At 47.2% G+C, this 23,976-nt stretch overlaps 1 protein-coding gene across 1 annotated transcript in view; it reads right to left on the reverse strand.

The window, feature by feature from the left end:
- The window catches only part of EXT1 (exostosin glycosyltransferase 1), a 176,851-nt gene extending 158,447 nt beyond the window's left edge, over positions 1-18,404 (reverse strand). The window contains 2 exon segments of the mRNA XM_039715416.1: positions 17,313-18,023; positions 18,025-18,404. Of these exon segments, the coding sequence (XP_039571350.1) occupies positions 17,313-18,023; positions 18,025-18,200 (887 nt within the window). The 5' untranslated portion in view covers positions 18,201-18,404.
- Between the last annotated feature and the right edge of the window lie 5,572 nt (positions 18,405-23,976).

Here is a 23,976-nt window from a genome sequence, read left to right on the forward strand (position 1 = left end):
GGCTCAGCTATGGATAAAGACCAGAGGGGTGGCATGAGTATGCAGAAGGGGATCTGGCAACCAGACTCTTGAGAAACCCGAGCTTCATTTTCTGTTCTGAATCAGCTTCCAGGGCAACCTCAGTGAACTGCTTGGGGCTGCCACCTCCTAAAACCCAGCACCTGAGGCAACAATGGCATCCAGTACCTCCCATCCCTTTCACCTTTTCCTTCAGCCTGCTCTTCTGGGCCAACTCAACTACATGGGGAAGATGCCATTACTCGTATTTGGGCTTACACCCTGAATGCAATGAGAGCCCAAAGGAATCACCTCACAGTAAATGTAAATCACACACAACCTTTCATGTCCCCACACCACAGTCCCATGCCTCTGGCATCACCAGTAAATGTAAATCACAGACACACAACCTTTCATGTCCCCACACCACAGTCCCATGCCTCTGCCATCAGACTTCCAAACACCCTCACCCTCTTAAGAGCTGGATGGAGGGAACATATCACGCTCACCATCACCAGGCCAGGGCAGCAAAGTGGGATTTATGTATGCTGCAGCCTGTTGATGGGGGTAGGGGAGCAGGGGTACACTGTTGTTGGGTACACTGACCTACAGCACCACCATGTTCCTTAACACCAACATGCACCATGCTGATCACCCACACCCCAATTCAGAAAGTATCAAGCACGAGGACACCAATCCCATTTCTGCCAAAGCAACCACAGCACACGGTGTCATGTTTGCACCGGCCCTGCTTCCTGCCTGGAGGATGCTTGCTCCATCTAGCAAAAGCAGAACTGCTCTAAGAGATTGCATTCATCCTGATACAAAGTCTGGGGCCACAACTTTCCTTGTGCAGCGCATCTCAGTGAGCTTGGCTTTGGAGACCAATTCCCAACTGGAGATCAAACTGCTGCAGTAGTGATGCCAACTCCATCTGTGCCATTGACGGGTCATGGTCACATCTGACCCCACAGACATGCTTTTATTCAAATAATTTCCTTTGAGTAAGCTTTCCTTCTTCCTTACAGGGACGGCAACGGTGGCTTCCCTTAAGTCTTTCAAGTCTTCCATTCAGTTCTTGTTTTCTGAGAAGCACAACGGAACTCAAAAGCTGTCAGAACAACATACCTCCAAGGGCTACAGCTGCAGATATTTTGGACCACTCATCCTCCTGAGCCTGGAGCCAAGAACCACACAAGGAAGTTCACTGCTTGGTGCAGGATTGAAGAGGCTCTGAAACCCCTCTTTACTGATAGACCTACTATCATCTCCAGCAGAGCCAGGAGATCCCCTACCTGCCCAAGCTCAAAGGAAAAACATAGAATAGTTTGATGTTTTAAGTATAAGAGTGCAGAGATTGGGATTGAAGAGGCTCTGAAACCCCCCTTTACTGATAGACCTATCATCTCCAGCAGAGCCAGGAGATCCCCTACCTGCCCAAGCTCAAAGGAAAAACATAGAATAGTTTGATGTTTTAAGTATAAGAGTGCAGAGATCTTCAGTGTGTGTCATACTTCCTACAAAGAGTCTTACAAGTGACTCAAGCTGCCCAAAGTGAGTTCAAGCCAGCCCTTTCTTCCCTCCCTTTTTCATCCTGCTTCTTTTCACAGGACCACACTCATAATGATGGAAAAGTTTGAGTTAAAAGTGTCATCTACATAAAGGTTGCCTAGATACTTTGAAGATGCATGCCACAGGATGTGTGCAAATAACAGGATTTCACTTTGCGTTGCATTTAAAAGAAAATGTGCCAAAGGCGATCACTCCACACACAATGGGTAAGAGAACAAATGATGAGTCCATGCCACACTGATAGCAGGACTGAAGGAAGCTAAAGGCTTCACTTCATCTGCACTGGTAAAGTGATACCAAATTATTCCTGAGAAATAAGAAGTCTGAATCAGAAGGCATCCAAACCTTTGAATTCAATTCTGTTGCTGTGAATGCAAAGCAACACTGGTCTCAGAACATTCTGGAGACATTAATGAATTAAGGACCAGTAAACTTTCCAGGGAGATATCTCCCTACTCTACGCCTAAGTGGAGCAATAAGAAACAGATAAAAAATACAGTAGAATTCCAGATCTTGCATGAAAAAGTAAATGGATCATTATATACTGTGTGGGGATGACAAACATCCCAGACCATTTGACTTGTAGTCAGACTCTGCAGCCTCTGATATACATGGCACATTTAGCTTAGAGGTCAAATGAGCCTTTGGTGAAAAGGATGCATTTACACATCAGCCTGCAATGTGGCATCCATCCCCCACTTCTCAGGCTTCTGTTTGAATAGATCAAAGACTTCTAGCCATGGAAAGCAACATCACATAAGGCAGCCGGGAGCCTCCTAACACCTCCCCTGCTGCTGCTGGCCTGCTCTGGCTGAGGACCCAGAGAAGCCACAACACTGCTGTTAAACAACTGAAGTCAGAAATGAGCAGATTATACCAGTATCCCCAGACAAGATGAATAAAAAGTGTATTTCAAGGAAAATGTTTTTCAAGGACATTATTTCAATACAGGGTAGCAGCAGCTCAGCACATGGCTGTGCCCAGGCACTGCTGCCACCCAGAAAGCAGGACTTGCTGGGGGAGCATCTCCTTGCCGTAGCAATGGGTCTCTACACCTGGGGCTGCATCAAGGCAGCCTCTGCAGAATGAAAGATACAGGGAATGAGGCACTTGAAGATGATTTTTCTCTCCAAAGTGTTATCATTTGGCAATTTATTATATGCTCCAAACACCACTGTTTCTGAGACTTGCAGAACAAAAGCAGCCACTCATCAAGATTCAAAATTACAAGGCTTGTCTTGCAGAGAAAAAGCAATACCTAAGTCATATCTGGTTTTGAGAAGGCTACAATTCACATAAAAGCTGAGCAAAGCTCTCTTCTATCACTTTAATTAACTGTGCACAGAACAGAAGTGAAACAAACATATTCTAAAGCTTGCTGAAGTTGAAGGTGCATTGCAGCCCCACAGCTTTCAGCTTTCATTACAGAAAAGTGGATTCTTGCTTACTACTAATTTAAAGAAAAATAAAAAAGTAATAAGTTCAGACTGTGAGTTTTCTAAAATAATTTGATTTTCACACTTCATCTTTAGACAGCCATAAGACACTTGCATGTCTCACCTTATTATCTAATTGGTTTAGATGATGTAGTTTCACTTTTTCCCAGAAAAATATAGTGCTAGCGTGTGGTGGCAGGCAGGACTTAGCAGGGTTACAGCAAGCCAAAGGAAGCAAAATGGCATAGTTGCCTACAAACAAACAGCAAGCAGCAAATCCAAGGTGAAATGAGTATAATTAGCTCCTCAAAACTGCTGAATCCTGAGCTGGGAAGGAATCCTGATGACCACTGGAGGTGGATCAAGCCAGCAATACTCTGAGAAATTAAGATATGTAGCCGTTAAAGTCTGTTTAGTAATGCAGTGAGGGCCAAATCAAGGAATCCTACACACATCCAAGCATGAGCACAGACCCATGACACTTGTCCTTCACACTGCCAAGGATAAGCAGTGTGCAGAAAGGGCTCAAACCCAACTTTAAGGCCTATAGCTCAGAAATGCTGAACTATTCATGTAGCCTACAGATTTCCCTCCCTCTTACTTTACCAAAGCTTTCAAATAAAACCTATTGTTTGTAAGGGAAACACTTCTAAAAGGAACAGAAATACTATCCTCACCTCTAGAGATCCAGTATTGCTACCCCATGCATGCATTTACACCACCTTAACACACCAGGGTTTAAAACACTCTAATGACTGATTCTCTGTTAATCTGGAAAGGGGCTAAAATCATTCTACACATAGACAAAAACAAGGCAGGAACAAGCTCATTCCTAGGCTTATGAAACATGCCTTTACAGATAATTATGTTTTATTACTTTTCATTTTATGAGGATTGTGTTATGCAAAACAAATACCAGATGCCTATTTGTTGCATTTGGGGGAGAAGCGGAATCTCCGCAAGCATTGCTGTAAGCAGCCCTGCTTTTAATTAAATACAATAAATGCATAAAAATTAATACTGTTGGAAACCAGCAGGTAGGAAGCAAATGGATGAACTGTCGATGCTGGAAGACCCCCTCCCCTCCAAGCTCCTGCAACAGGAGCAGCTACTCACCAGCCTACTGCTCAGGGCAGGAGCTCTCTGACCAAGGCTCCTTATGCATTTCCATTAATGCCAAACTTTGCAGACAACCAAAAGCTTTAAATAAAAAAAGAAAAAATAAGGAGAGCTGAAGTAAGCAGGACTTAAAGCTACTTTTGTTAGAGACACCCATGCACTCAGCCAGGAAAACGTGCAAAGGAAAGTCAAGTTCTTAAAGATGGAGAAAGAGAAGAGAGAAGGCAAGGAGGTGTAAAGGGATTTCTGGCAATCTTAAAGCAACCATCCAAAACCTGATGTACCCTTCTACTATTAAGAAGCCAGACTCACACAAAACACTCCAAAATGGCCTGACAAAGGGTGTAGGACAGGCCTCTATACCTGAGATGAAGGACATGCATCTCAAACATGTGGACACAACCAGAGCTAATAACCAGCAAAAATGGGAAGCAGTTCCTAAAGGACAGTAAAACACGGCCAACCTTCCAGCAACTACCAGATGTCAGCCATCCACCTCCCCAGAGGCACCACTGTGAAATCTATTTCCCATTTTCAATGGTGGTTTCCTTTTAAAGTGCATTATGATTCAATCATGGGGTGACAATAGACACTTCTTTACTTAAGGCTGATACCAGCCCTACGTTGCAAATCCAGTTTTCAACATCATGTCTGATAATACTTTAAAGTTCTGCAGAGGAGACTAAAATTGCATACACAGGATCTCATTGCAGTGGGGAGTCAGCTTCCTTTTTTTTTTTTAAGGAGAGATAAACAGGTAAACAGCAGTGGGATGGTTTCCATGCTTTGCTGCTCATTTTCAGGTTTCCATCTGTTCTATTTATCAAAGCCGAGGATGGGTCTCTTTATTATCCTCCACCAGTGCATATCCTCAACCTACTTCCTCATCAAGTTTGTTTACAAATATTCATTAAATTCCATACTTTATTGGCCCAGTCAGTTAACTGTTAGACCACAGCAGCACAAGCTGCAATTACAGTAATCAGTGCATTGATTATTGTGAAACATGGTTACCCTGAGACCAAAGTTAAAGTAACAACTATTGCTATAACCAGTAACTACACTAACAGGGCACCCAGGGATCACACCACTATCTCTAAATTCTTAAATCACCAGTTTTAGACCTAAACAACACACACACTGTAATAGCAACACAATAATTCACACATTATTATGATTTTTTTACTATGACCTGTGTCACAAAGAATTTTCATTAAAAATGAAAGAGTAAAAAAACTTTGCTGAAAAGGGTTATTATTACAGGTCATCAGAAATAGATAATAAAACAAAATATGAAAATCTGTTTTCACTGTAATTCACTAATGTTGTGATACAGAAAGTAAAGAGACAAGTGCCCTGGTTATGTTGATTCTCAGCAACAGTAACAGAAACGGGCATCAGCAGGCAGTGAGGAAGAGTCCTGTCAATGGATGGCAGCGATTTTTGACATCTTCAGTGCAAACAGTTAAGACAAGGCCCAGGTCCCCCTGCACAAACACAGTGCAAGAGCTGACCCAGACCTCGGGGTGCTCGACTGCTGAGCTCCACAGCAAAGACAAAGGAGGATCTGAGGAGAGGCAACAGCTGAGAAAACAGCCATCCTCATAGTTAGCATCACGTCAAGAGACATGCACAGAGTTTAGAGATGAGTGGGAGTTCGGGGCTGCTACTGAGCTGAGGGGACTGGAGCCTTCACCCTGGGCACAGAGCTCAGGAAGCACCATCCACTCGTGGCTGAGTGAGGGGTGCTCCCTGCCCCAGCCAAGGGCCCCTTCACAACACGCTCTCAGGGTCTCTGAGCATGCAAGGCCCAGCTGGGGACAACCAGATGCTGCTCGGACCTTCCAGCTCTCATCCTGCCTCCAGCCACCCTGAAACAACACTGACAGGCAAACGGGACAATAAGGTGATGGGCTACCCTCAGCTGAAAGTGAACAACCACCTCCTGCTATCAACAGCTTAGGTACTTGTCCCCTTACACACCACATCTGCAAAAGCCATATTCCAAGGAACAAAGCTAAGATTTTATTACTGGCCTCTGCAAGTAAATTTTGGGAAGGCCATAGAAAAGTAATTGCATTTGTGCGTGTGTGAACTCACAAATTAACCCCAGGAACTCTGTTTATGGCAGGGGGGGTCATTTACAAGGAGAGGTGAGAGCAGCAAGCACACGTACCCCTGGCTTTGATGTGTCACCCACCTGCCTTCCCACAGCTCCAGCCCTTGTGTGCTTTGATTACCCGAGCTTTCCCCGGCACCGCTTCACTCAGCTGCTTTCATCTTGCCACAACAACAGTGCCGTGAGAAGAAAGGGGGAGAGGGAAGAGGGTGAGAAAGAGAAATAAAGAGAGAAAGATTTGGGGCTGGAAAAGTCAGCTTGGTAGAGGAATCTGGAAAGAACTGACATGCTGTCAGGCAGAGATGAAAGCACTAGAAATAAAGGGATGGGTCGCACACTTATTAAAATCGTGGTATGATTCTAATAAGGAAAGCACATCTTTGGCACCTCCTTGAAATCACTCCGATGAAAGAGCCACCCAACAATCTGGGACAGCTAAATTCAGCGCCATTTTTATCTTTTGTTAAATACGCATAAAAGCTTCTGAAGACAACTGTTCAACACAAAACTGTAACAAAAAGTATTTTCAAATCTTACTTTAACTGATCCACAGGCCAGACTGACTATCAAGCCTGAAGTGATGCCAGGCAGTGAAGAGAAACCTAACACCAGCCAGAATTAAAACTTGCAGGACTGTAGTAAAACAGTAGGCAGGGAAAGGGCATGAAGAAGAGTTACAAAAATGCAGAACTGCCTGAAATATTTCCCTATCTTCAAAAAAATGTCACCTTGAAATTCCTACCTGCTTCATTCACCTTGCTGCTATCAGATTTTTTATTATCCTCAGTTTTGAGAATTTGTCTGGCACTTAGTATGCAGGAGCAGTGCACAGGAATAGATCCTGCTGCCATAGATAATGCGGTTCTAAGGGAAACCCATCAATTGTTAATGGCCATGCAAATTGTTGAAACTAGAGAGTTATTCACAGTTATCTCGCTGTGATTTGGTAAGTGTCCATGCCTGATGTGATCACTCACTTGATATATTATTCCATTACAATTCAAGTAGTAGTCTTAGCTTTTGGGTTTAAAGAAAAAAAAGTGTAAGGGAGTGTGGAAGGGTGAAGGGATGTTATTTGTTTTAAATTATTTTAAACAGTTATACACACCTTCTTATGTAAAGTATGATAAATCCCTTCCTGCGACTACAGTCATGCCTTACTGAAACATTTAAATCCCTCCGATCAGAAACGAAAGGAGCTTAGCGTGCAACTTTAGACCATGATCCTGTGAAGCACTTTCTTATGTTTCAACCATACACATGGTCCACACATCCTCTGTGGCACTGAATCTTCCAGCTGCAGTTCACACCATTTTACAATTTCTGATCAGGGTTTTCTACTGCTTATGCAAAAATTTGCTGGCATTTAATAAGCTATAGGCGTCTCCTCAAATCCATAATGCATTCACTCTCTCTTGCAGCAGCAACCTACTGATCATTAATTTTCAGCTTTATTGCAGCTCCAACATTTCAGCTGCTTTTTATTTTTTTTGCATCTTGTCTGAGATTTATTACTTTTAGCAAAGTGTACTTCAGTTTTTTCTATTTTGTTTGCAGATTTTTACACTGCCCTTAAGGGGGAAGCGTTACTATTCTTTATTAAATAAATCTGAAATCACAGTATTAAAAAATAAATCCTATAATTATGTTTCCCATTAGGATTAGATAAATTACATTTAATTAAAAGAAAAGTCTGCTAGCACCCAGCACAATGGTCTGTGGCAAACTCGTAAGATTAAACATTCATGTGTTTATCTTCCTGAAGCAGCTGATCGAGTCTATGAGCAGACACACCAAAACAAGCCTTCAGAGATATAAACTCAGACATTATAACAAAAATTTGTCCTTCCCTTCAGACAAAAATTCTGATTTTTAGAAGCAGCCTCTAAATCTATTCTTAACTACTACAACAACTATGATTCTGATGGGCTTTCTGGCAGTAACACACTGAACTACTTGACTGCATCAGGAATTCCAGTATTGTGATAAAATGTCTGCAATTATTTGCCAGGCAAAAACCAGTATCACAAGTCAAGATCTTCTAGGAGAATGAAGAAAAACAGGATTCCTACCCAAACGCTGCCATGCTCCCCCGTCTCCCACACTGCTGTTGGTCAGGTGATGTTCTCCATCAGCCTGAAGGCTGCAGGGGTCATAACAAACATTGCAGCTCTAGCAAACTATTTATACCATGCTCCTTTTTACAGCCTCAGAGAACTAATTATTAACAGGACAGGATCCCCCATGGATACACTCAGCAAACACTATGGTATGCGATTTTCCTTTAGGAATTTACTGCTACGCGCAGGCCGTCAGCATCACGCTCTCAATTTTGTTTAGGAGCTGAAGAATGATTGATCTTATTGATTTGTGTCAACAGTCTGACATGGCCATATCGACCAGCTGTAATTTTGTAGGAGGAGCTGGGAAGGGAACTGGAGGTTGCGTTCTCTGTGGCACATCACCCTGCCCAAAGAGAAGATGATGTCAGAGATGCTGGTACAGCCATCGACGGGACCGCACTGGGACTCGAACCGACACAAGTGAGCGACGAGAGATTTCCCACGACCGTGTTTACAGCAAATCCACTGCTCAACACCCAAATGTGTAATTATAATCTATTATAATTATGCAAAGAAGTAACATTTCAGAAAGGCCTTCTCATTTCCCATTCTTAGCATTGAATACTTTTGTTTTGCAGCCAATCAACTAAATTAGCCCTAATTCTGTTTCATTCATAAACACAAAGAGGATATTAGAGGGGGAAAAAGTGAATAAATGGAAAATTCACTTAGGAACCCAGGAATTATTTTGTTCTCATGTATTTCTGGACTAGAAACCATCATGGAGAAATAAGTTTTCTCCAGAAGCTTTACAGAATTTGCTAACTGCACTGCAGGAGTCCTTGGAGGAGTGATCAAGAACAACAGTGCTTCAGCGTCTGGAAAAGCAGTGGTCTCTGGTAGCAGTTGAGAGAAGCAAGGAGAGTCAAAAGGTTCATATACCAAACATGTCCTCACCCAGGACAAGTAAAACCCCCAAAAAGCTTTAGAGGCTATTTGCCCTCTCCAGACACACAGAGAAGAGCTGCTTTATACTGCTTCTGACAACCACCACATTTTATTGGAAAAGAATTTTAGACCTACGCCCACTGATGCTTCCTGTGAAGGTGATACAGAAAACATAACTGAGTAGTATTTCAGTTTTACACAGGCTCTAAACATTATAAAGCACTAAAGTAAACCTCTGAAATGCTTAGGAAAAGCAAAGATCCCTTTCCATTTTAAAAGCATATGGAAATGTAAGCTTGGCTGCCAGTGGCAATCCTGACTGTTGGACTGCAGTCTTGAGACATCCAGGCAAGAGAAGGCAGCAGCTCCTGCAACACCCCTGCCAGCACCCTGCTTCTCCCAGGAACTGCAGGAGGGCTGAGAAGTCTGTCTCACTGGAGTATGAAATGGGAGCCTGATTAACCTGACACAAACATCCCACCCCTACCACCTTTCAGGGAACACCCATTTAGCATCCTGGCCAAGGAGCAGCACTGAACCACCTGAAAAACTGAAGCTAAATCTCAGCAGGAGTTGGTGGGAGAGATAAGTGCAGAAACACAAGATGTTTAATGAAAACAGCCTCTTCTTTCTCCTATTGTTGAACAGGCCTAACCCTCCTGACTGGCTTACAGTTATGTTTTCTTGTTCTAAGAAATGATAACATTTTAGGCAGTCAGACTGCACTTGGAAAGCCATCAGCCTGGCAGCACTCATACCAGTTTTTTTCCCAGAAAAGCAGTTAAGAAACAACATTTTGCTGATAGGTCCTGTATTTCTTACAACACTACTTCCCCCTCCTCATGTGAAATGAATCTCTTCTCTTTCATTCTCATTTGGAATTAATTTCTTAAACTAGTTTCTCCTGCACCACAGCAGTATGCTGATACCCCACCTCTTGGCCTTCAAACACCCTCCCAGGCTACGTGGCACCCCTCCCACAACACCAGGATAGTTTCTTTTAGTGCAGCTGTCAAATTGTTACAAATTATAACTTGTTGCAAAAGCGGAAGAAAGGACACCCACCACTCTCTGGCTAGGATCTCTAATTGCTCCCGTGCACACTTGGTATGGAAGGCACCTCCTGCCACAGCTCCCTCCCTCCCTGTCTTCTCCAGAGACCGGGGAATGAGTTGTATCAGCATCAATAGCAGCAATGCTCCCTACAGCTGACTGAGGAGGCTCCCAAATTAAGGGCAAAACAGTGATGATACATGTCCTGTTTCCTCCTGAAATTTGGATTGAAAAAGAGCAACACAAAGCCTCACATAAAAGCATAGGTAGATGAACACAGTAAGAGGAACAAATCTATAGCTCAGTGTAAACCATGAGGTTTGAAACCTGTATGTCCCAAATACTTGGCAATGTGGAAGGTGCAGAACCTTAAATATAACCTGAAGTTATATTCACACATTTCCACAAACTAAACTAATATCCATATGACATGAGACAAGAGTATACATCTTGCATTATCATCTAGATATAGGCAAGTCCATGAGTCTAAAGTTCTCACCTTAGCAGCTGAGAACACGGCATTTAACTCCACTCACAGGCCAGACAGTCGTCCATGTACCTACCAATTATTCTTCTCAGTTAGCAAAACAGTTTGTTTACCCAATACCACAAAACTCTGTGGATTTTCTGAAAGAAAGCCTTCAGAGAGAAAAGGAAAACAATCACAGATAATACTCCAGAAATCATCAGATTACAGCACATTCTCTTGACTCACATCTGTTGAGTAAATAAGTGCTTCGTGCAGACCAGTTTCATTTACTTCCCTCTCCTGCACGCAGCTGCTGGTTTACTTTCCAGCGGGCTGTTCCAGGACTATATGTGGGGCAAAAGGATTATCTCCAGCAGTCAGAGCAGTAGTCTTTTCTGTTCGGGTTTGTCTCGAGCGGGAACTCCTCTTCTTCAATCCCAGTCTCCCAGTAAGATGCACTACTTCACAGATGCATGCATGCAAACAGGCCCACAGCTGAGAACACCCTCCACGCAGCAGGGAGCAACAGGCAGCTGCACACAGCTCCCAAGAGAATCCCAAATCCAGCCACCTCTCTCCCTTAGGAGCAGTTTCAGTGAAGGTTACCTTAGGCCACTACAAAGAAGGCAGACTTTGCCCTGTGAAATACCCAGCCAGGGAGGGTAAGAAGGCAGGAACACCAAGGGATGCTCTGCAGCATCTTCTTGCTGAAGCCACTTCACTGGAGGCACAAGAGGACTTTCTCTTGCCAAAATAGGCAGCTGGAACTGTTACTCTCAGCTCAGTTCTGATCTGGGTTCAACAAGCCCTTGAAACTACTTGTTTCCAGATTAATTCTACTTAAAATGATGACTCAGATAATTTTTTCTCTGAATTTTGTTCTATCATCAAGTGTCTCTTCGATGATGAGTATTTATCAATAAACTATCCTAGATCAATTTTCCTTGGCGGAAAAAATAAAAAGCAGAGCCCCTCAAGCTGTGAAAGCTGTGTTCACATACATTCTGCATGCAGAAAACATCTGCTGCAGACCAGATCACCCATTTACTGTAATGCTTTGTCACCACACAGCCTCATATGAGATGCTTCATAGAAAGGCACAGAAAGGCCTGGGGCAACCAATTATAATAATAACTCACCCCACAAGAAAACTTAATTACTTGAGGTTAGGAGGGTGCCTGGTTGAAGGCCCGCGGGCAGGGCGGGCTCCTGTGCCAGTGCCTGACCCCACACACCCGGCCACACACGCGGCAGTGCCCGGCACCGCGCACCGGGGGAACCGACAGCGCACACGGATCCAGCCGCTCCCAGCCCTGCACCACGGGGAAGAGCCTGCTCCAAAGGCTGGGGATTGCACGGCTGCTGCGAGCTTAGGGATGCCCCTGTCGCCCCTGCTCCCAGCTCCTGCCTGGGCATCAGCCTGGAGCCTCTGGAAGCTCCTAGCCCTCAGGGCCCTACTTGCATTAAATCAGCATCAACAGGCACATAAGGACGCTCTGCAATACATACAGAGAGCAAGACAAAGGACACAATAGAGCAAGTCCTATATTCTCAGACATCCATTAAAGCTTTGTTATTTACCTGTTTACTGCATTTTGGATAAATGCATCGTAAACTAGGCAAATTTCCAGTTTCTCCAAAATCAATATTAAAAAGTAGTCTGGTGGGGACAGGTCTCTATAGGAGCCAAGTTACTCTGGGAAAATGCCCAAGCACTCTCAGTAGGTTTTGAGTTTTATCCAAGCTCCCAAAACAGTCTGGTGATATACAAGATGCCCTGACTGGTTCCCATCTCATTTTAGATGTCCTGAACAACAGCCACCCTGAACCTGGGTGATTTCTCAGACCTGTCCTAAATAGCTGCAAATGAGCTGACTTGTGAAGGCTTTTAGATAATTAAAAAAATAATCCAGTGAGTGATTAAGTGTGGCATTTACATCTGTATTTTAGTACAATACACGGAAGCTCAGTATATTACAAATGCAAGAATTTCACCTTTGTTTGAAACGTGCACATACATGCATATGGAGTGTTCACATCATCATCACATGTTGGACGGGCAAGCCTAAGCCTTTCTGCACATTCTCATTCCAGTCTGCTGAGTGGCAGTCATCCCTCACATGTACTTCTACCACTTCTCTTTTTCAGTATGCGTATTTTATTCCTAGTGGGAAGGAAGCAAAACTAAAACCTGCTTTTCTCCCCATTCTGTGCCTATTGCATGACTGTGACCATTATTCACAATTTTCAAGGGCGGGAGGTTTAGCTTGGCATATGTTCCACCAGTAGAGTGCACACCAGGTAAACCTACTGGGTACCAGGCACCAATGAAAATGTTCAGCTGGATATATTCTCCTGCAGAAGTACACATCCACCCCTGCCTAGTGCTACTGTGTGCCCTGCAGAGATGTCTCCCTGGTGTGTAAGCATCCAAGGTGCTGCTGCTCTCCCCTTCTGCCAGCGCCCAGCAGCCCCAGGTAGATCTGTGAGCAGCTCCTTCCATAGGCTCCTCCTCCACTACCACATGTCTCCAACCTCCTCTGGCAGAACTAGTCCCACTCACGAGGTCCTGCATGTTTCACCTCCTTTTCTCAGTTCAGTCATGATCACACAGGCTTTTTGAGCATAGACCAGTCAAAAAACCTAATCTATAAAGAACACCTCATTATCCTATTTGTCCTCCACCATAGCTCACTTTTCTCAAAAAATGCATTTTTTTCCTCACTTTTCCTCCTCCATTCTACTCCTTTCTTTTTTCCCCTTTTGCTTCATTCTCATCATTAACTTTAGGTAACAAGCATGGATGAGGAAATGTCTCCTTGAATGAGTTTCTGGTGAGACCTTATGTTTTTTGATACTATCACCGCTACCCTCACCATCTTCCGAGGGCATGGTTGCTGCAGGTCAGGGGATATACCACAGACATTGTTTTACTTTCCTAAAAAGATTCTCATTTTGGTGCAAACCTCTTCTCTGCATCTGGCTTTACTAGAACATCACATTCCTCCATTTCTTTTGGTATCCACAGTCATTTATATTACCTTCCAAAAAGTAATTATTTGGAACCAGTTAAGCCTGTATATGAATTCTGCCTTTGTTTAAAACACATTGTACATATGTATATATTTAGACTGTCATTAAATATTTAAGAGGCTGTCTTCAAACTTCAGCAGCAGCAGCTTTTATTCCCTTAACCCTTTGTGAAATGGAAAGCTTGAGGCTGAAATCTTATTGTGGAGGAATTCAGAAAGCCCAGCTGCCCTAGTGCTGGGTGACAAAGGCCACCTCTAACAACCAAGGACACTGTAAAGAAAACCAGAGGTTTTCTTTGTTTTCTTTTATATCCTGTTTGCTAGCAGTCTAATCATGATAATGTAATTCATTTTAGTCTGCCTCAGCTTTATCTGCTGAGATGCGTAACTAGGATGCAAATTAATTAGCTGTGACATACAGATGGATCTTTCAATACAATTCACAGAGACAGTCAAATACACATATGCCCATCCATGCTTTCCCCAAACAAAGAAAGACACTCTACATCTTTCCAGAGGTCAGGAAGTCACTCTCCTTGGCTTTTTCAATCTCCCTGAGAGGAAACACCACATCCAGCAGACCGGCGGACCTCATGTGAACCCAACACCAAATGTTACACCCTAGATAAAAAGTAACTTGTGATCTGTGCAGCCCCACACCCAATACATCATAACACCACTACCCTGCTAACACAAGGTTAGCCCGTTTTAAAATCTGATCACCTAATTTACCTGGCTTGGCAAGGCCTCTAACCTAGACCAAGTCATTCATACATCACCCTGGCAAGCACTGGTATCTCAAGACCAGTTCTCCATGGCCAGGGCACCTACACTACTGTCTTTCACATGAAGTGGTGTAAGCATCACACCACAGGATAGGAAAATCAGCACAGAAAAGCACAATATGCAACTCCCAATTGCACATGGATATGCCAATAGACATATCCTGGAGAGTGTTTTTCCTTCTTTCTGATTAAAACCTTGAAGACGCATTGTCAAATCCAAGCCCCAAATGCCTCACAAGAGCCACTCCATGTGCAGTTTTCAAGGCCCAGATGTATTTAGAGACACTTCTTTCCAAGCATTACAGCCTCGCTGATGATCAGATGCTGCTTTACACGGGATGAAAATGGATTTCCTTCCACAGCTTTCACAGCCGAGTTACACATCAGCACAGAAGCATTTCAACTGGCCAGCTGTGTCATGCTACCTTGGGGATGCGACCCTAGCAGATTCCATAAAGGGAGTGGAGCACCAGGCACGGTCCCTACGGGCACAGAGGAGCCAGAAGACACAGGCCCTGGCAGGACACGGTGCTGGGAGAGCAGCAGATGGCACACTCGGCTGTGCATCGGCACCGAGGCACAAGTGAGAAGGGGCAGCAGCACGCTCTGCCAGGTAAGATGCAGGGTCAAAGAGCTGCAGCATCTGCAGCTGTTCACTAGAGCAAACCCCTTCACCTCAGCAGCTTGACCACAGATTGAGCTTGCCTCAATTCTTGGAGTAATCTTATTTTCTTGACAGCATCAGTTTTTAGTTCCTGTCTTTTAACAGCAGCATTGCAACGATGCAACACTGCAACAGTGTTGAAGCCCCCCACCCCAGTTACAGCTGCATCCCAGCGGCAAGTTTGCTTTTTGTATGAATAGCACAGAACAGTGGGTACAGTTGGGTGCCTGCTATCATACCCCTTGAGGGTTGCCATACACAAATCCCACCACAGTAAGTGGCAAAGACACTTTTGGGGGAGCAGAAGTCACAGGGAGAGGTCTATCTTTTATTAAACCAAATGGCATAGCTGTAAAAAAATTGGACTAGTGTGAAACCACAGGCAGGTATGTTTGGTTTTATGACAACTTGACAGCACACACACTGTAGTATACAGCAAATAACCAGGATTTTTCCCATATGTAAATTAGCTCAAATTACTCAGATCTAAAACCAAAAAACCAATACACCCTGAAAGGCTGCAATTGTCAGGTCTCCCTTCTTTCCCAAAGCATATATTCCCTGAAGGAGATCACAAGCCAAAGGGACTCCCGGGTGACAAATAACACGAGCTTAGCTTGGTATCTCTACTGATCATCCAGCTCTGATGCTGTATCACTTCCACATGTGCATTATTTCACCATTCGCCCATCAGTTTTCTGAAAATGAATGGGATTAAAAGTCCACCGAGTATTTGCACTGCTCTTTCCTCCCCCTCTGCAGCAGAATTACAGTAACCAAAGGTGAGCAGAGTTCACCCAGGCACTTCACGCAGGCTTCTCGACTTTGCAATGCTGACCTTCCCGGTCTCTTTCCAACCCCCAGGGATAGTTTCGGTGGAGAAACAGACAACCAGCCGGAAATTTTCACCAGTATTAATGCCAACGTAGTTTCTTCCCAAATGCTCTCTAGAAGTGTTTTTCCACCCACGTTCCCCTGTGCACCACAAAAACCCTCCAGCCGCTGGCAGCGCTGGGTGCAGCTCCACTGCACATCACGCAGTGCTGTACGGCTGGTCTGTTTTAATTCAGTGTGTAATTCATGCTACCCAGGAAATATTCTCATGTGAAAAACTTCATATACAGGCACCTATTCTGCAGCAAACATAGCGGTGGTCGGCATTTAAATAAACTAATCAGCTGCAAACGGCTTAGTCAGCATCGCAATCCTGGAGGTAATTCCCAGAAGCGGTTTTCCCGGCAGCTATATATACAAACCTGAAAAGCAGACTGGAAGACAAGGGCAGCAGTACAGCGAGACAAAATTTGGCTTCACAGTGACATTACCAACAAATAAAAATAAAAGTCGAGGAAAGGCAAGCAACCAGGCGTTCACAGAAAGCACACACTGAGCTCGCATCACTGGTGTATCCTCTCACACGTGAAAACCAGAAACTCAGACACAGTACACAAACACAGCCAACACTCCTCCCTTCACTGATACTGTGCTGGTTTGAACTGAGAGGAAAAACACGGCAAGGCAAGTTACTGGCTTGTCTGTGGAGATACACAGACACAGTTCACACGCCAGGCAGTGCTTTTTGGAGAGCGCATCCCAGCCATCACCCTCAGCAACCAACCCACTTCGGGAGCCTGGAGAGAGCTGAGGACGCGTACAAACTTCGTCTCAGGGCAGGGAAGGCACAGGGCATCTGGCCTAAGAGGCACTGGGGGCACAAAAATCAGAGCCAAATGCCAGCGCATCCTCCAGCAGCACCTCCGCCGCTGGCAAGGTCTGGAAAGCCGTCAGGCTGCGCAGGCAGGTCACCAGTGCCGGGCAGCAACCGCGGCAGGCAGGACACCGCATCGCCCTCCAGTGCCTCCCGGCCCGCTCCCCCGGCACGGCAGCACGGAGCCCGCCGGCAGCCTCACGGTGGAAGCCAGGGACTCGCCCAAAGGAGCGATGAACGCCTTCCTGCGGCCGCTGGCACACAGCTGCTCCCGGCTGCCCCGCGGCGCCGGGCACGCCGGCGCGCCCCGGGGACACGAGCGCGGGCAAGGGACACCGCTCACTTACTTTTCGTATTCGGCGTTGTCTCGATCGCAGCGCGAATCCTTGTGCTTTTGCCAGTCTTTGCCATGCTTGCAGGTGGTCAGGAGGACAACATCCTCTCCGTTATGGACGTGATATAAGGCATTCCTGGTGTCTGACCCTATCCCCGTCAGGTACCTTTTCCCCTTGAATACCAACATGTACTTCCTGAGAGGAGGGATGGTGTTAAACCTCAAAAATCCCTTCTCCCCTCCTGTCCTAGGATGATCCTTAGAAAAGAGCGGGATAGAAACGTCAAAGTTGGGTCTGAAGTTTTCAGTACTGATGCTGGCTTTGGCCAGCATAGCCTGGCCAATGTCGAACCCCACATCCTCAGTGTAGTCGGGCCAGGTGCCGGAGTATAAATTAAAAATTAGGTGGTTTCTGCCGTTGTTCCACAGGTGGAGGCTCTGCACCTTGGAGCGGAGGTTGTGCACATACTGGGGCGAGAGCTGGTCTCGGTCCAGCGTGTCCAGGCTGAGGACGAAAAGGCAGGCCTGCCCGGGGTCCGAGGTGTAGAACCGGGAGCCCTCGATAGCGGCCAGGACGTTTTGGTAGCTCTCAGCGATCTTCTCCCCCTTCTGCTGCGGGTACACGTAGACCTTGAAGCCGTTTTTCCGGCACTGGGCGAAGTCGAAGCAGGACTCCATGCGGCAGCGGCGCCCGCGGTAGAGGCCGGCGCTGGCGTCCCGCCAGAGGCAGGGCGTCGGGGAAGCGGGGCCAGGGCCGCTCGGCGCCGCCGGGGCGCGGGCCATGCCGGCTACCGGGCGGCGGGTGCCGGGCCGCCCGCAGCCGCACACCTCCCAGGTAGAGCAGCAGGGCAAGACAGGTGCCGGCGGAGAGCAGCGTCAGGTAGCGTTTTTTGGCCTGCATGTGTCCGGCGGGGGTCCGGGGGGCTGCGGAGGAAGGCGGGGGCAGCCCGAGCTCGCCGGGCGCCGCTCTCAGCTCCGCTCCGCCATCTTCCCGCCGGCGAGCGCTTCAAACTCTCTTCGCCCACCTCCGCTCGGCGCCGTTCCCCAAGCCGCCGGCCGCGGCCGCGCATGTGGGCGACCGCCGCAACTTTCTCGACAGCCCGCGGCCGCCGCGCCGCAGCCTGACGAAGCCCCGCATCGCCCGGCGCCCCACGCCTGGCCTGGGCGTCGCTCGCTCCTCGCCTCGCTCCCGCTGAATGGCCCCCAGGACAGAGCAGCAGCGGCGGCGAGGACCCTCCTCCTGCTCTTCTTCTCCTCCCTCCTCTCCTCCTCCTCCCTCTCTTGCTCGCCCCTCCCTCCTTCCCCGCCTCCCCCGGGCCGCGGCAGCAGCGGCCGCCGAGCCCCGCGCTCGCCCACCCCGCCCCCTCACCCCGCCGCGCACCCCGCGCCCCCATTGGCGGGCGTCACGTCCGGGGGGGCGGGGCTTCCGCCGCGCCCATTCATAACCCGGGGGCTGGGGCCGCCGCTGCTGTGGCCGTGCTTGGGGTTCCCGGCCGCGCTGTGCGGGCCGGCGGGTTCGGGGCTGCCCCGCGGGCTGGCAGGCACCGGCCCCCGTCTCGAGGGTGCCGTCGGCTCTTGCCCGCTCCGCCCCCCTGCCGGTGCAGCCCTCAGCCCCCGGCCCAGGGTGCCCCGAGCCGGCTCCGTGCGGGCGCCGCCGCTGCCGCCCCCTGCCGAGCGCGGCGCCGCTGTGCTGGAGCGGCCCCGAGGGAGCAGACCCGAAACCGGGGCTGAGACCCAAACCCGGGGACGAGCGCTCTGTGTGTGCGGGCGGGCTCGGACCGTGTTCGCGGTCGGGCCGGAGAGCGGGGTCGCGGCTCCGCTGCCGGCCGGGGCTGCCCTCGCAGCCCGGCGGGACGCGGGCGGTCGGCGGCCCCGGGAGCGGGCCCTCCGCTCCGCTGAGGCGGCTCCTCGGGGCTGGCAGGTAGCAAAGCGGTGCTGACAAACGAGCGGTCTGTGGAGAGCTGCCCGAGCGCCCAGCCATCCCTGCAGCTGTGTTTGAGCTCGGCTCCATCACCAGCCGCTGTTCTGGGAGAGCCTCATCCCTGCGGCAGGATGGCCTGCACGGTGAACCCGGGCTGCAGGGGATGGCGGGGACACAGCTGGGGACCCCGGCTTCCTTTGGCACCCACAGTGCAGGAAGGGATGATTGCAGCGCCAATGAATGTATCTGCTGCTTCAGTCCTGCTAGCTCAGCAAATAACAGTGGGGAAATTACCTGGCATGGGCTTCAAGGTGCTTGCACAAGACCCTGGATGTCAAGTAACTATCCAATGCTGAGGTCTTTCCCAATGTGCTTTTCTTGTCGCTCATATCCTACATTAAAAGTGTAATGGATTTGCCTTTCCTGCATTGCAATTCCCATTTCCAGCTGCTAGATATAGAGGGGTCTTACACCACAGAAACCTCACATCAGCCAAAAGCTTCCCTACCCCATGCTCTTCCATGCATGTCCCAAGAATGAGCTGAGGCTGCTGTTGTGTCCTTTCCTCTTCTCCCTGCACTGATGCTGAGCTGAGGACGAGAAATGCACCTTAGTGTGTGTGAAGACAGTGTCTCATCAGGAAATGTGAGAGCTTATATGGAAGGGTGCATTACTGATAGAAAAATGTGGGTCAGGCCACACTTGGCTCCAGTTGGAGCCAAGAGAAGACAATTCCCTTCAAAAATAATTTGACTGTGGGGAGGACAGGAAGAAATTTGAAATAATAAGAAAAAGTCAGATTCAGGTACAAGGGAGTGTAGATTTAGGTACAAGAGTCAAAAAATTTTGGACAATGACCCAATAGTGGGGAAGTGTGATTAAATATTAATCTATTCGTTAGCCCTGTAGCCTTCTCTGAAACATTTGTCACAGCTCACATTCCAGAACTGAGATGCTGTTCAGGAAAAAAGAGGTCAGCTTCTTGAAAGGTGAACCAAGGCAGCTCGCAGAGGCACCTTCTGTCAGGCACAGGAAGGTGGAATCTGGAATCCCATTACAGCAAATTTGCTCTGCAAATTAAGCCTCTGGGGACCAGTTTCAAACAGAAAAGGAAGGCTGTAAGCTTTGCTGCCTGTGCCAAGGATGGCAGCTCTTGCAAATAGATTTTGAGGATGCAGTGCTGGTGAGCCTGTGGTACCATGGTGCTGCTCCCTGGAACAGGGAAGTGTAGGAGGGAAGTGAAAGCTGTTGGGTTTCCAGCTGAACTGCCCTGCACTTGAGGTACCCACGCTGTTTCCGACTTCACAGCACCAGTGAATACTTCAGGTTTGAAATATTTGCATCTGGAAAAGGGCAATGAGGTTGTCATTTTAGACCACAGATAAATAAACCTCTACAGATCACTGCTAGCAGGTTTTATCTGTAGGATTCCTGAATTACAGTCTGAATCCTCCAGAGAGATTTGGATCCCATTGTGCCAGGCAGAACCTACTCCAGTACTACTCTAGAACTTACCCAGTGTGTGTGCCTGTAACTGGGGAGAGAGTGGCTATGGTGATCAGTTGCCTTTTTGAAGACTTTTCTGGACTAGCCATCACACACAGTTTATGAGTTTCCTATCCTCTCAGTCACAGACTGAAATCAGCCTGTGTCCAGCCCACTTCATTGCTGCTGCTCAGGCACTGTGGGCAGCGTGGCAGGAATCACACAGCCAGCCCTCAGTTCTTTGGCTGGAGGGTTATCCACAGCCTGGGCAAGCACTGGAGCCTGAGCATTCCAGAAAAGGAAGCCTACCTTTTTCTGCCTGCATCTGCCACCTGGCAGGTAGATGATGGAGCAGAAACCAGTGTATAATAGAAATTCTGCCTGAAGATGAGGAAGAATCAGTGGTGAAAAGGGTATTTCAGTGTATCCATGTGGCAAGAACATGAGTAACCAACCCCAGGTTTGCTCTGGCCACTGCTGCCTGCTAAGGGTCTGCAAGTTTGCAGGTGGCTTTTGACCCTGGTTCATTACCCTTTGCACTGCTCTAAATAATTTATATCTTCATGTGGCTGACAGTTGTCTGGGAATCTGTCCAAGCCTTTAAATGAAAGGCCAGGAGAGGGAATTGGTTTTCTATTTATGACTTTGTAACTTAACACCTGCCCAATCTGTGGCAAGTCACTTGGGGCCAAATTCTTAGAGAGGCACATTAGCGTGGGTTCCTCATTTTTGGGTCTCTCTTGGTGTCCAGCTATAGCTTTAGATGCCTTCAAAAATTAATTCCTCAGAGTTCCTGGCTCAGCTGTCACTTATATCTGGAGGTACCTTCCACTTTTTTAATGTGAAAAATTTCCTACTGCTTCACACACTTGGATGCATGTTAATTTTGATGCTCTATTGTCCTTGACCGATTCAGAGGGCAATAGATGTTTCTCCATCTACAGAGTTCAAACCTGAAGATAGAAAGTTGCTTCTTGCATTGAAATCCACTCAAAACATGAGAGGAAAGTGCTCTCACTCTCTCTCACCTGTCCCTATCCTTTTTTTTTAATCTGGTAATGCTGTGCTTAAAGTGTTTGCCCTAGTAGGAGACCTAAAACACCCCCACAATTTCCAGGAGAGCATCCTCTCTGATGGGGTGGAATGGGACTCCCCTGCTGAGACTGGCTTGTTACAGGTAGCTACCTGGGGTAATCACTGTGTTAGACTACCTGTGGGTCTCACATTTCCAGCTAAATGGGATTGATAATATTTTCCTGGCTAATAGAACAGCATGAGAGCTGATTTATCACCACTGTCAAGTGTGTCATGATCCTAGGGGAAAAAGGATAAAAATACAATGGAGCTAAGATGTTTGAAAGGGCTTGTTGACAGACACATGCAATTAAAAATTGTGACTCTGTTCCATGCTTAACTCAAATCACCATTCTTTGTGCCATACACATGATTTTCCCTGGCTAAGTGCAACGAGGATTTCCAAAGATTAAAGCAAAGCCTTGCAGCAGCAGCAGCCTGGAGCTCCAGGCTTGGCTCTGTATTTATAAGCCTGATTTCTACAGATGCCAAGTACCTGCAGATGCCACTTTGGTTTGGGTGATCATACACAGATTGAAGAGCAAAGCTTTAAGCAGAAATCCTCACCTGGAGGCTGTGAGAGGAACTGACTCCTATTTGACATTTGTTCACCTTCTGGTGAGAGGCAAAGTCAGTGCTCTCCCTTTATTCAGTGGTCAACAATACAAGGTGAACTTTGGAAAGCATTTTTTGAAGTCCACTCCCCTGTCTGGAAAGAGTTAAGGCTGCCTTAAAAACTGTCTCTCCTTTCAAATTGCCCTTACCCAGGACTGTATTGCTTTATCAAAAAACAAAGGAAGAGGGGGAAAAAAGGCGGGGGGGGGACAAAAAAGAGTTGTTTGTGGAATACTAATTTTCTGTTAAAATTATTCCTCACTGGGGAAAATTGAAGTGATCTTTGGTCCACAAATTAATACTAATGCTACGGTTTCTTATCATGTCTTGGTAATATCACATGGGAATAAAAATATTGACTGTTGCCCATTAAAATAGCAGAGATGTAACTGTTTGAGCTTCAACATTGCAACAGCTGTTTCTCAGTTTCTCATGTCTTCAGAAATAATTAGCTGTTTAAATGTGAGAAAATCACAGCGATTTTATAATTAGTTTATTTTTAAAGAAAAATGTAATTGCCCTTTGTTAAGAAGGTGAGATTTTCAGGTAAGTTGGAAGAATAGCAATGTAGGCACCTGTTTTTCCATGATATTAAACAGATAGTAAAACCAGTGGCTTATAAATATTAAGATCTTAATCTCAAAGCAGAGCTCTGCTGGGCAAAAGCCAGAGACATACAAGGCATTGCCTAAAATTTGCTGTAGGGTCAGGGCCCTGGTGTGCTGGTTGTGGAGCAGGATGGCAGTGCTGAGGGTCTGAACACAAGCAGCTGGCTCTGAGAGTAGCACTGTGTGAGATTCATCCGAGGATTTAGCGCTCTGTGGCTGTTTTGAGTGCGTCAATTCATAAAAGTCTCTCTTTGGGTCCAGCCTAATTTGGAAACAAATCCATGAACATCTAAAGTGGTGGGGTGGGAAAGCTGGACTGCCTGAATGCCTGCTCACAGGTGTGACCAGGATTGGAGGTGACCTGGGGGAGACCAGCATGCTGCCAGGTTCCTGGGTCCCACCTGGCTCTCCCTGCACAGAGCTAGCCCAGTTCCCCACCTGAGTTTAACTTTTCCCTCCATATCCCCCAGGAAGAGACTTGGCCAGCAGCTGCTCTGGGGAAAGGCCTCCCCCTTCACTGTCCTGCCGGGCAGGAGGTGCAGCAGAGGGGAACGTGGGCAGCAGGAGAGCGGCTGGGTGGTGGGCAGCATCCTGCCAGAAGCCCTGCAGAGGTGCCAGGGGTTAAATCTCCACCCCCAGCTTTGGGAAAGAGCTGGCAAACACTTCCACTTTGTGAGTGAGTTTGTGGCAGGCGATCCCCAAGGAAGGGACAGGGAGGCATTGAATGACTGCATGTGACACCATTCTGTCCCCAATATTTCATAAGGGCTTTTTTAATTAGCGCTCTGCCTGTTGCTTCTTGTGGCATGTCCTTGGGTTTTGCTGGTTGTTCCCTTCGCTGCTGGGCTGGATGGAGAGCACGTGGGGGCTCGTGCAGCCTGCGAGGAGCCTGCATGGAGCCAGCTGGGCTTTGGCCCCGAGCCTCAGTGGGACAAAGGGTCAGCTCCAAGGCTCCTCAGGCACGAGCAGGGCTC

This window comes from Passer montanus, unplaced genomic scaffold (genome assembly GCF_014805655.1).
Source record: "Passer montanus isolate IOZ18808 unplaced genomic scaffold, ASM1480565v1 scaffold33, whole genome shotgun sequence".
Lineage (NCBI taxonomy): Eukaryota > Metazoa > Chordata > Aves > Passeriformes > Passeridae > Passer > Passer montanus.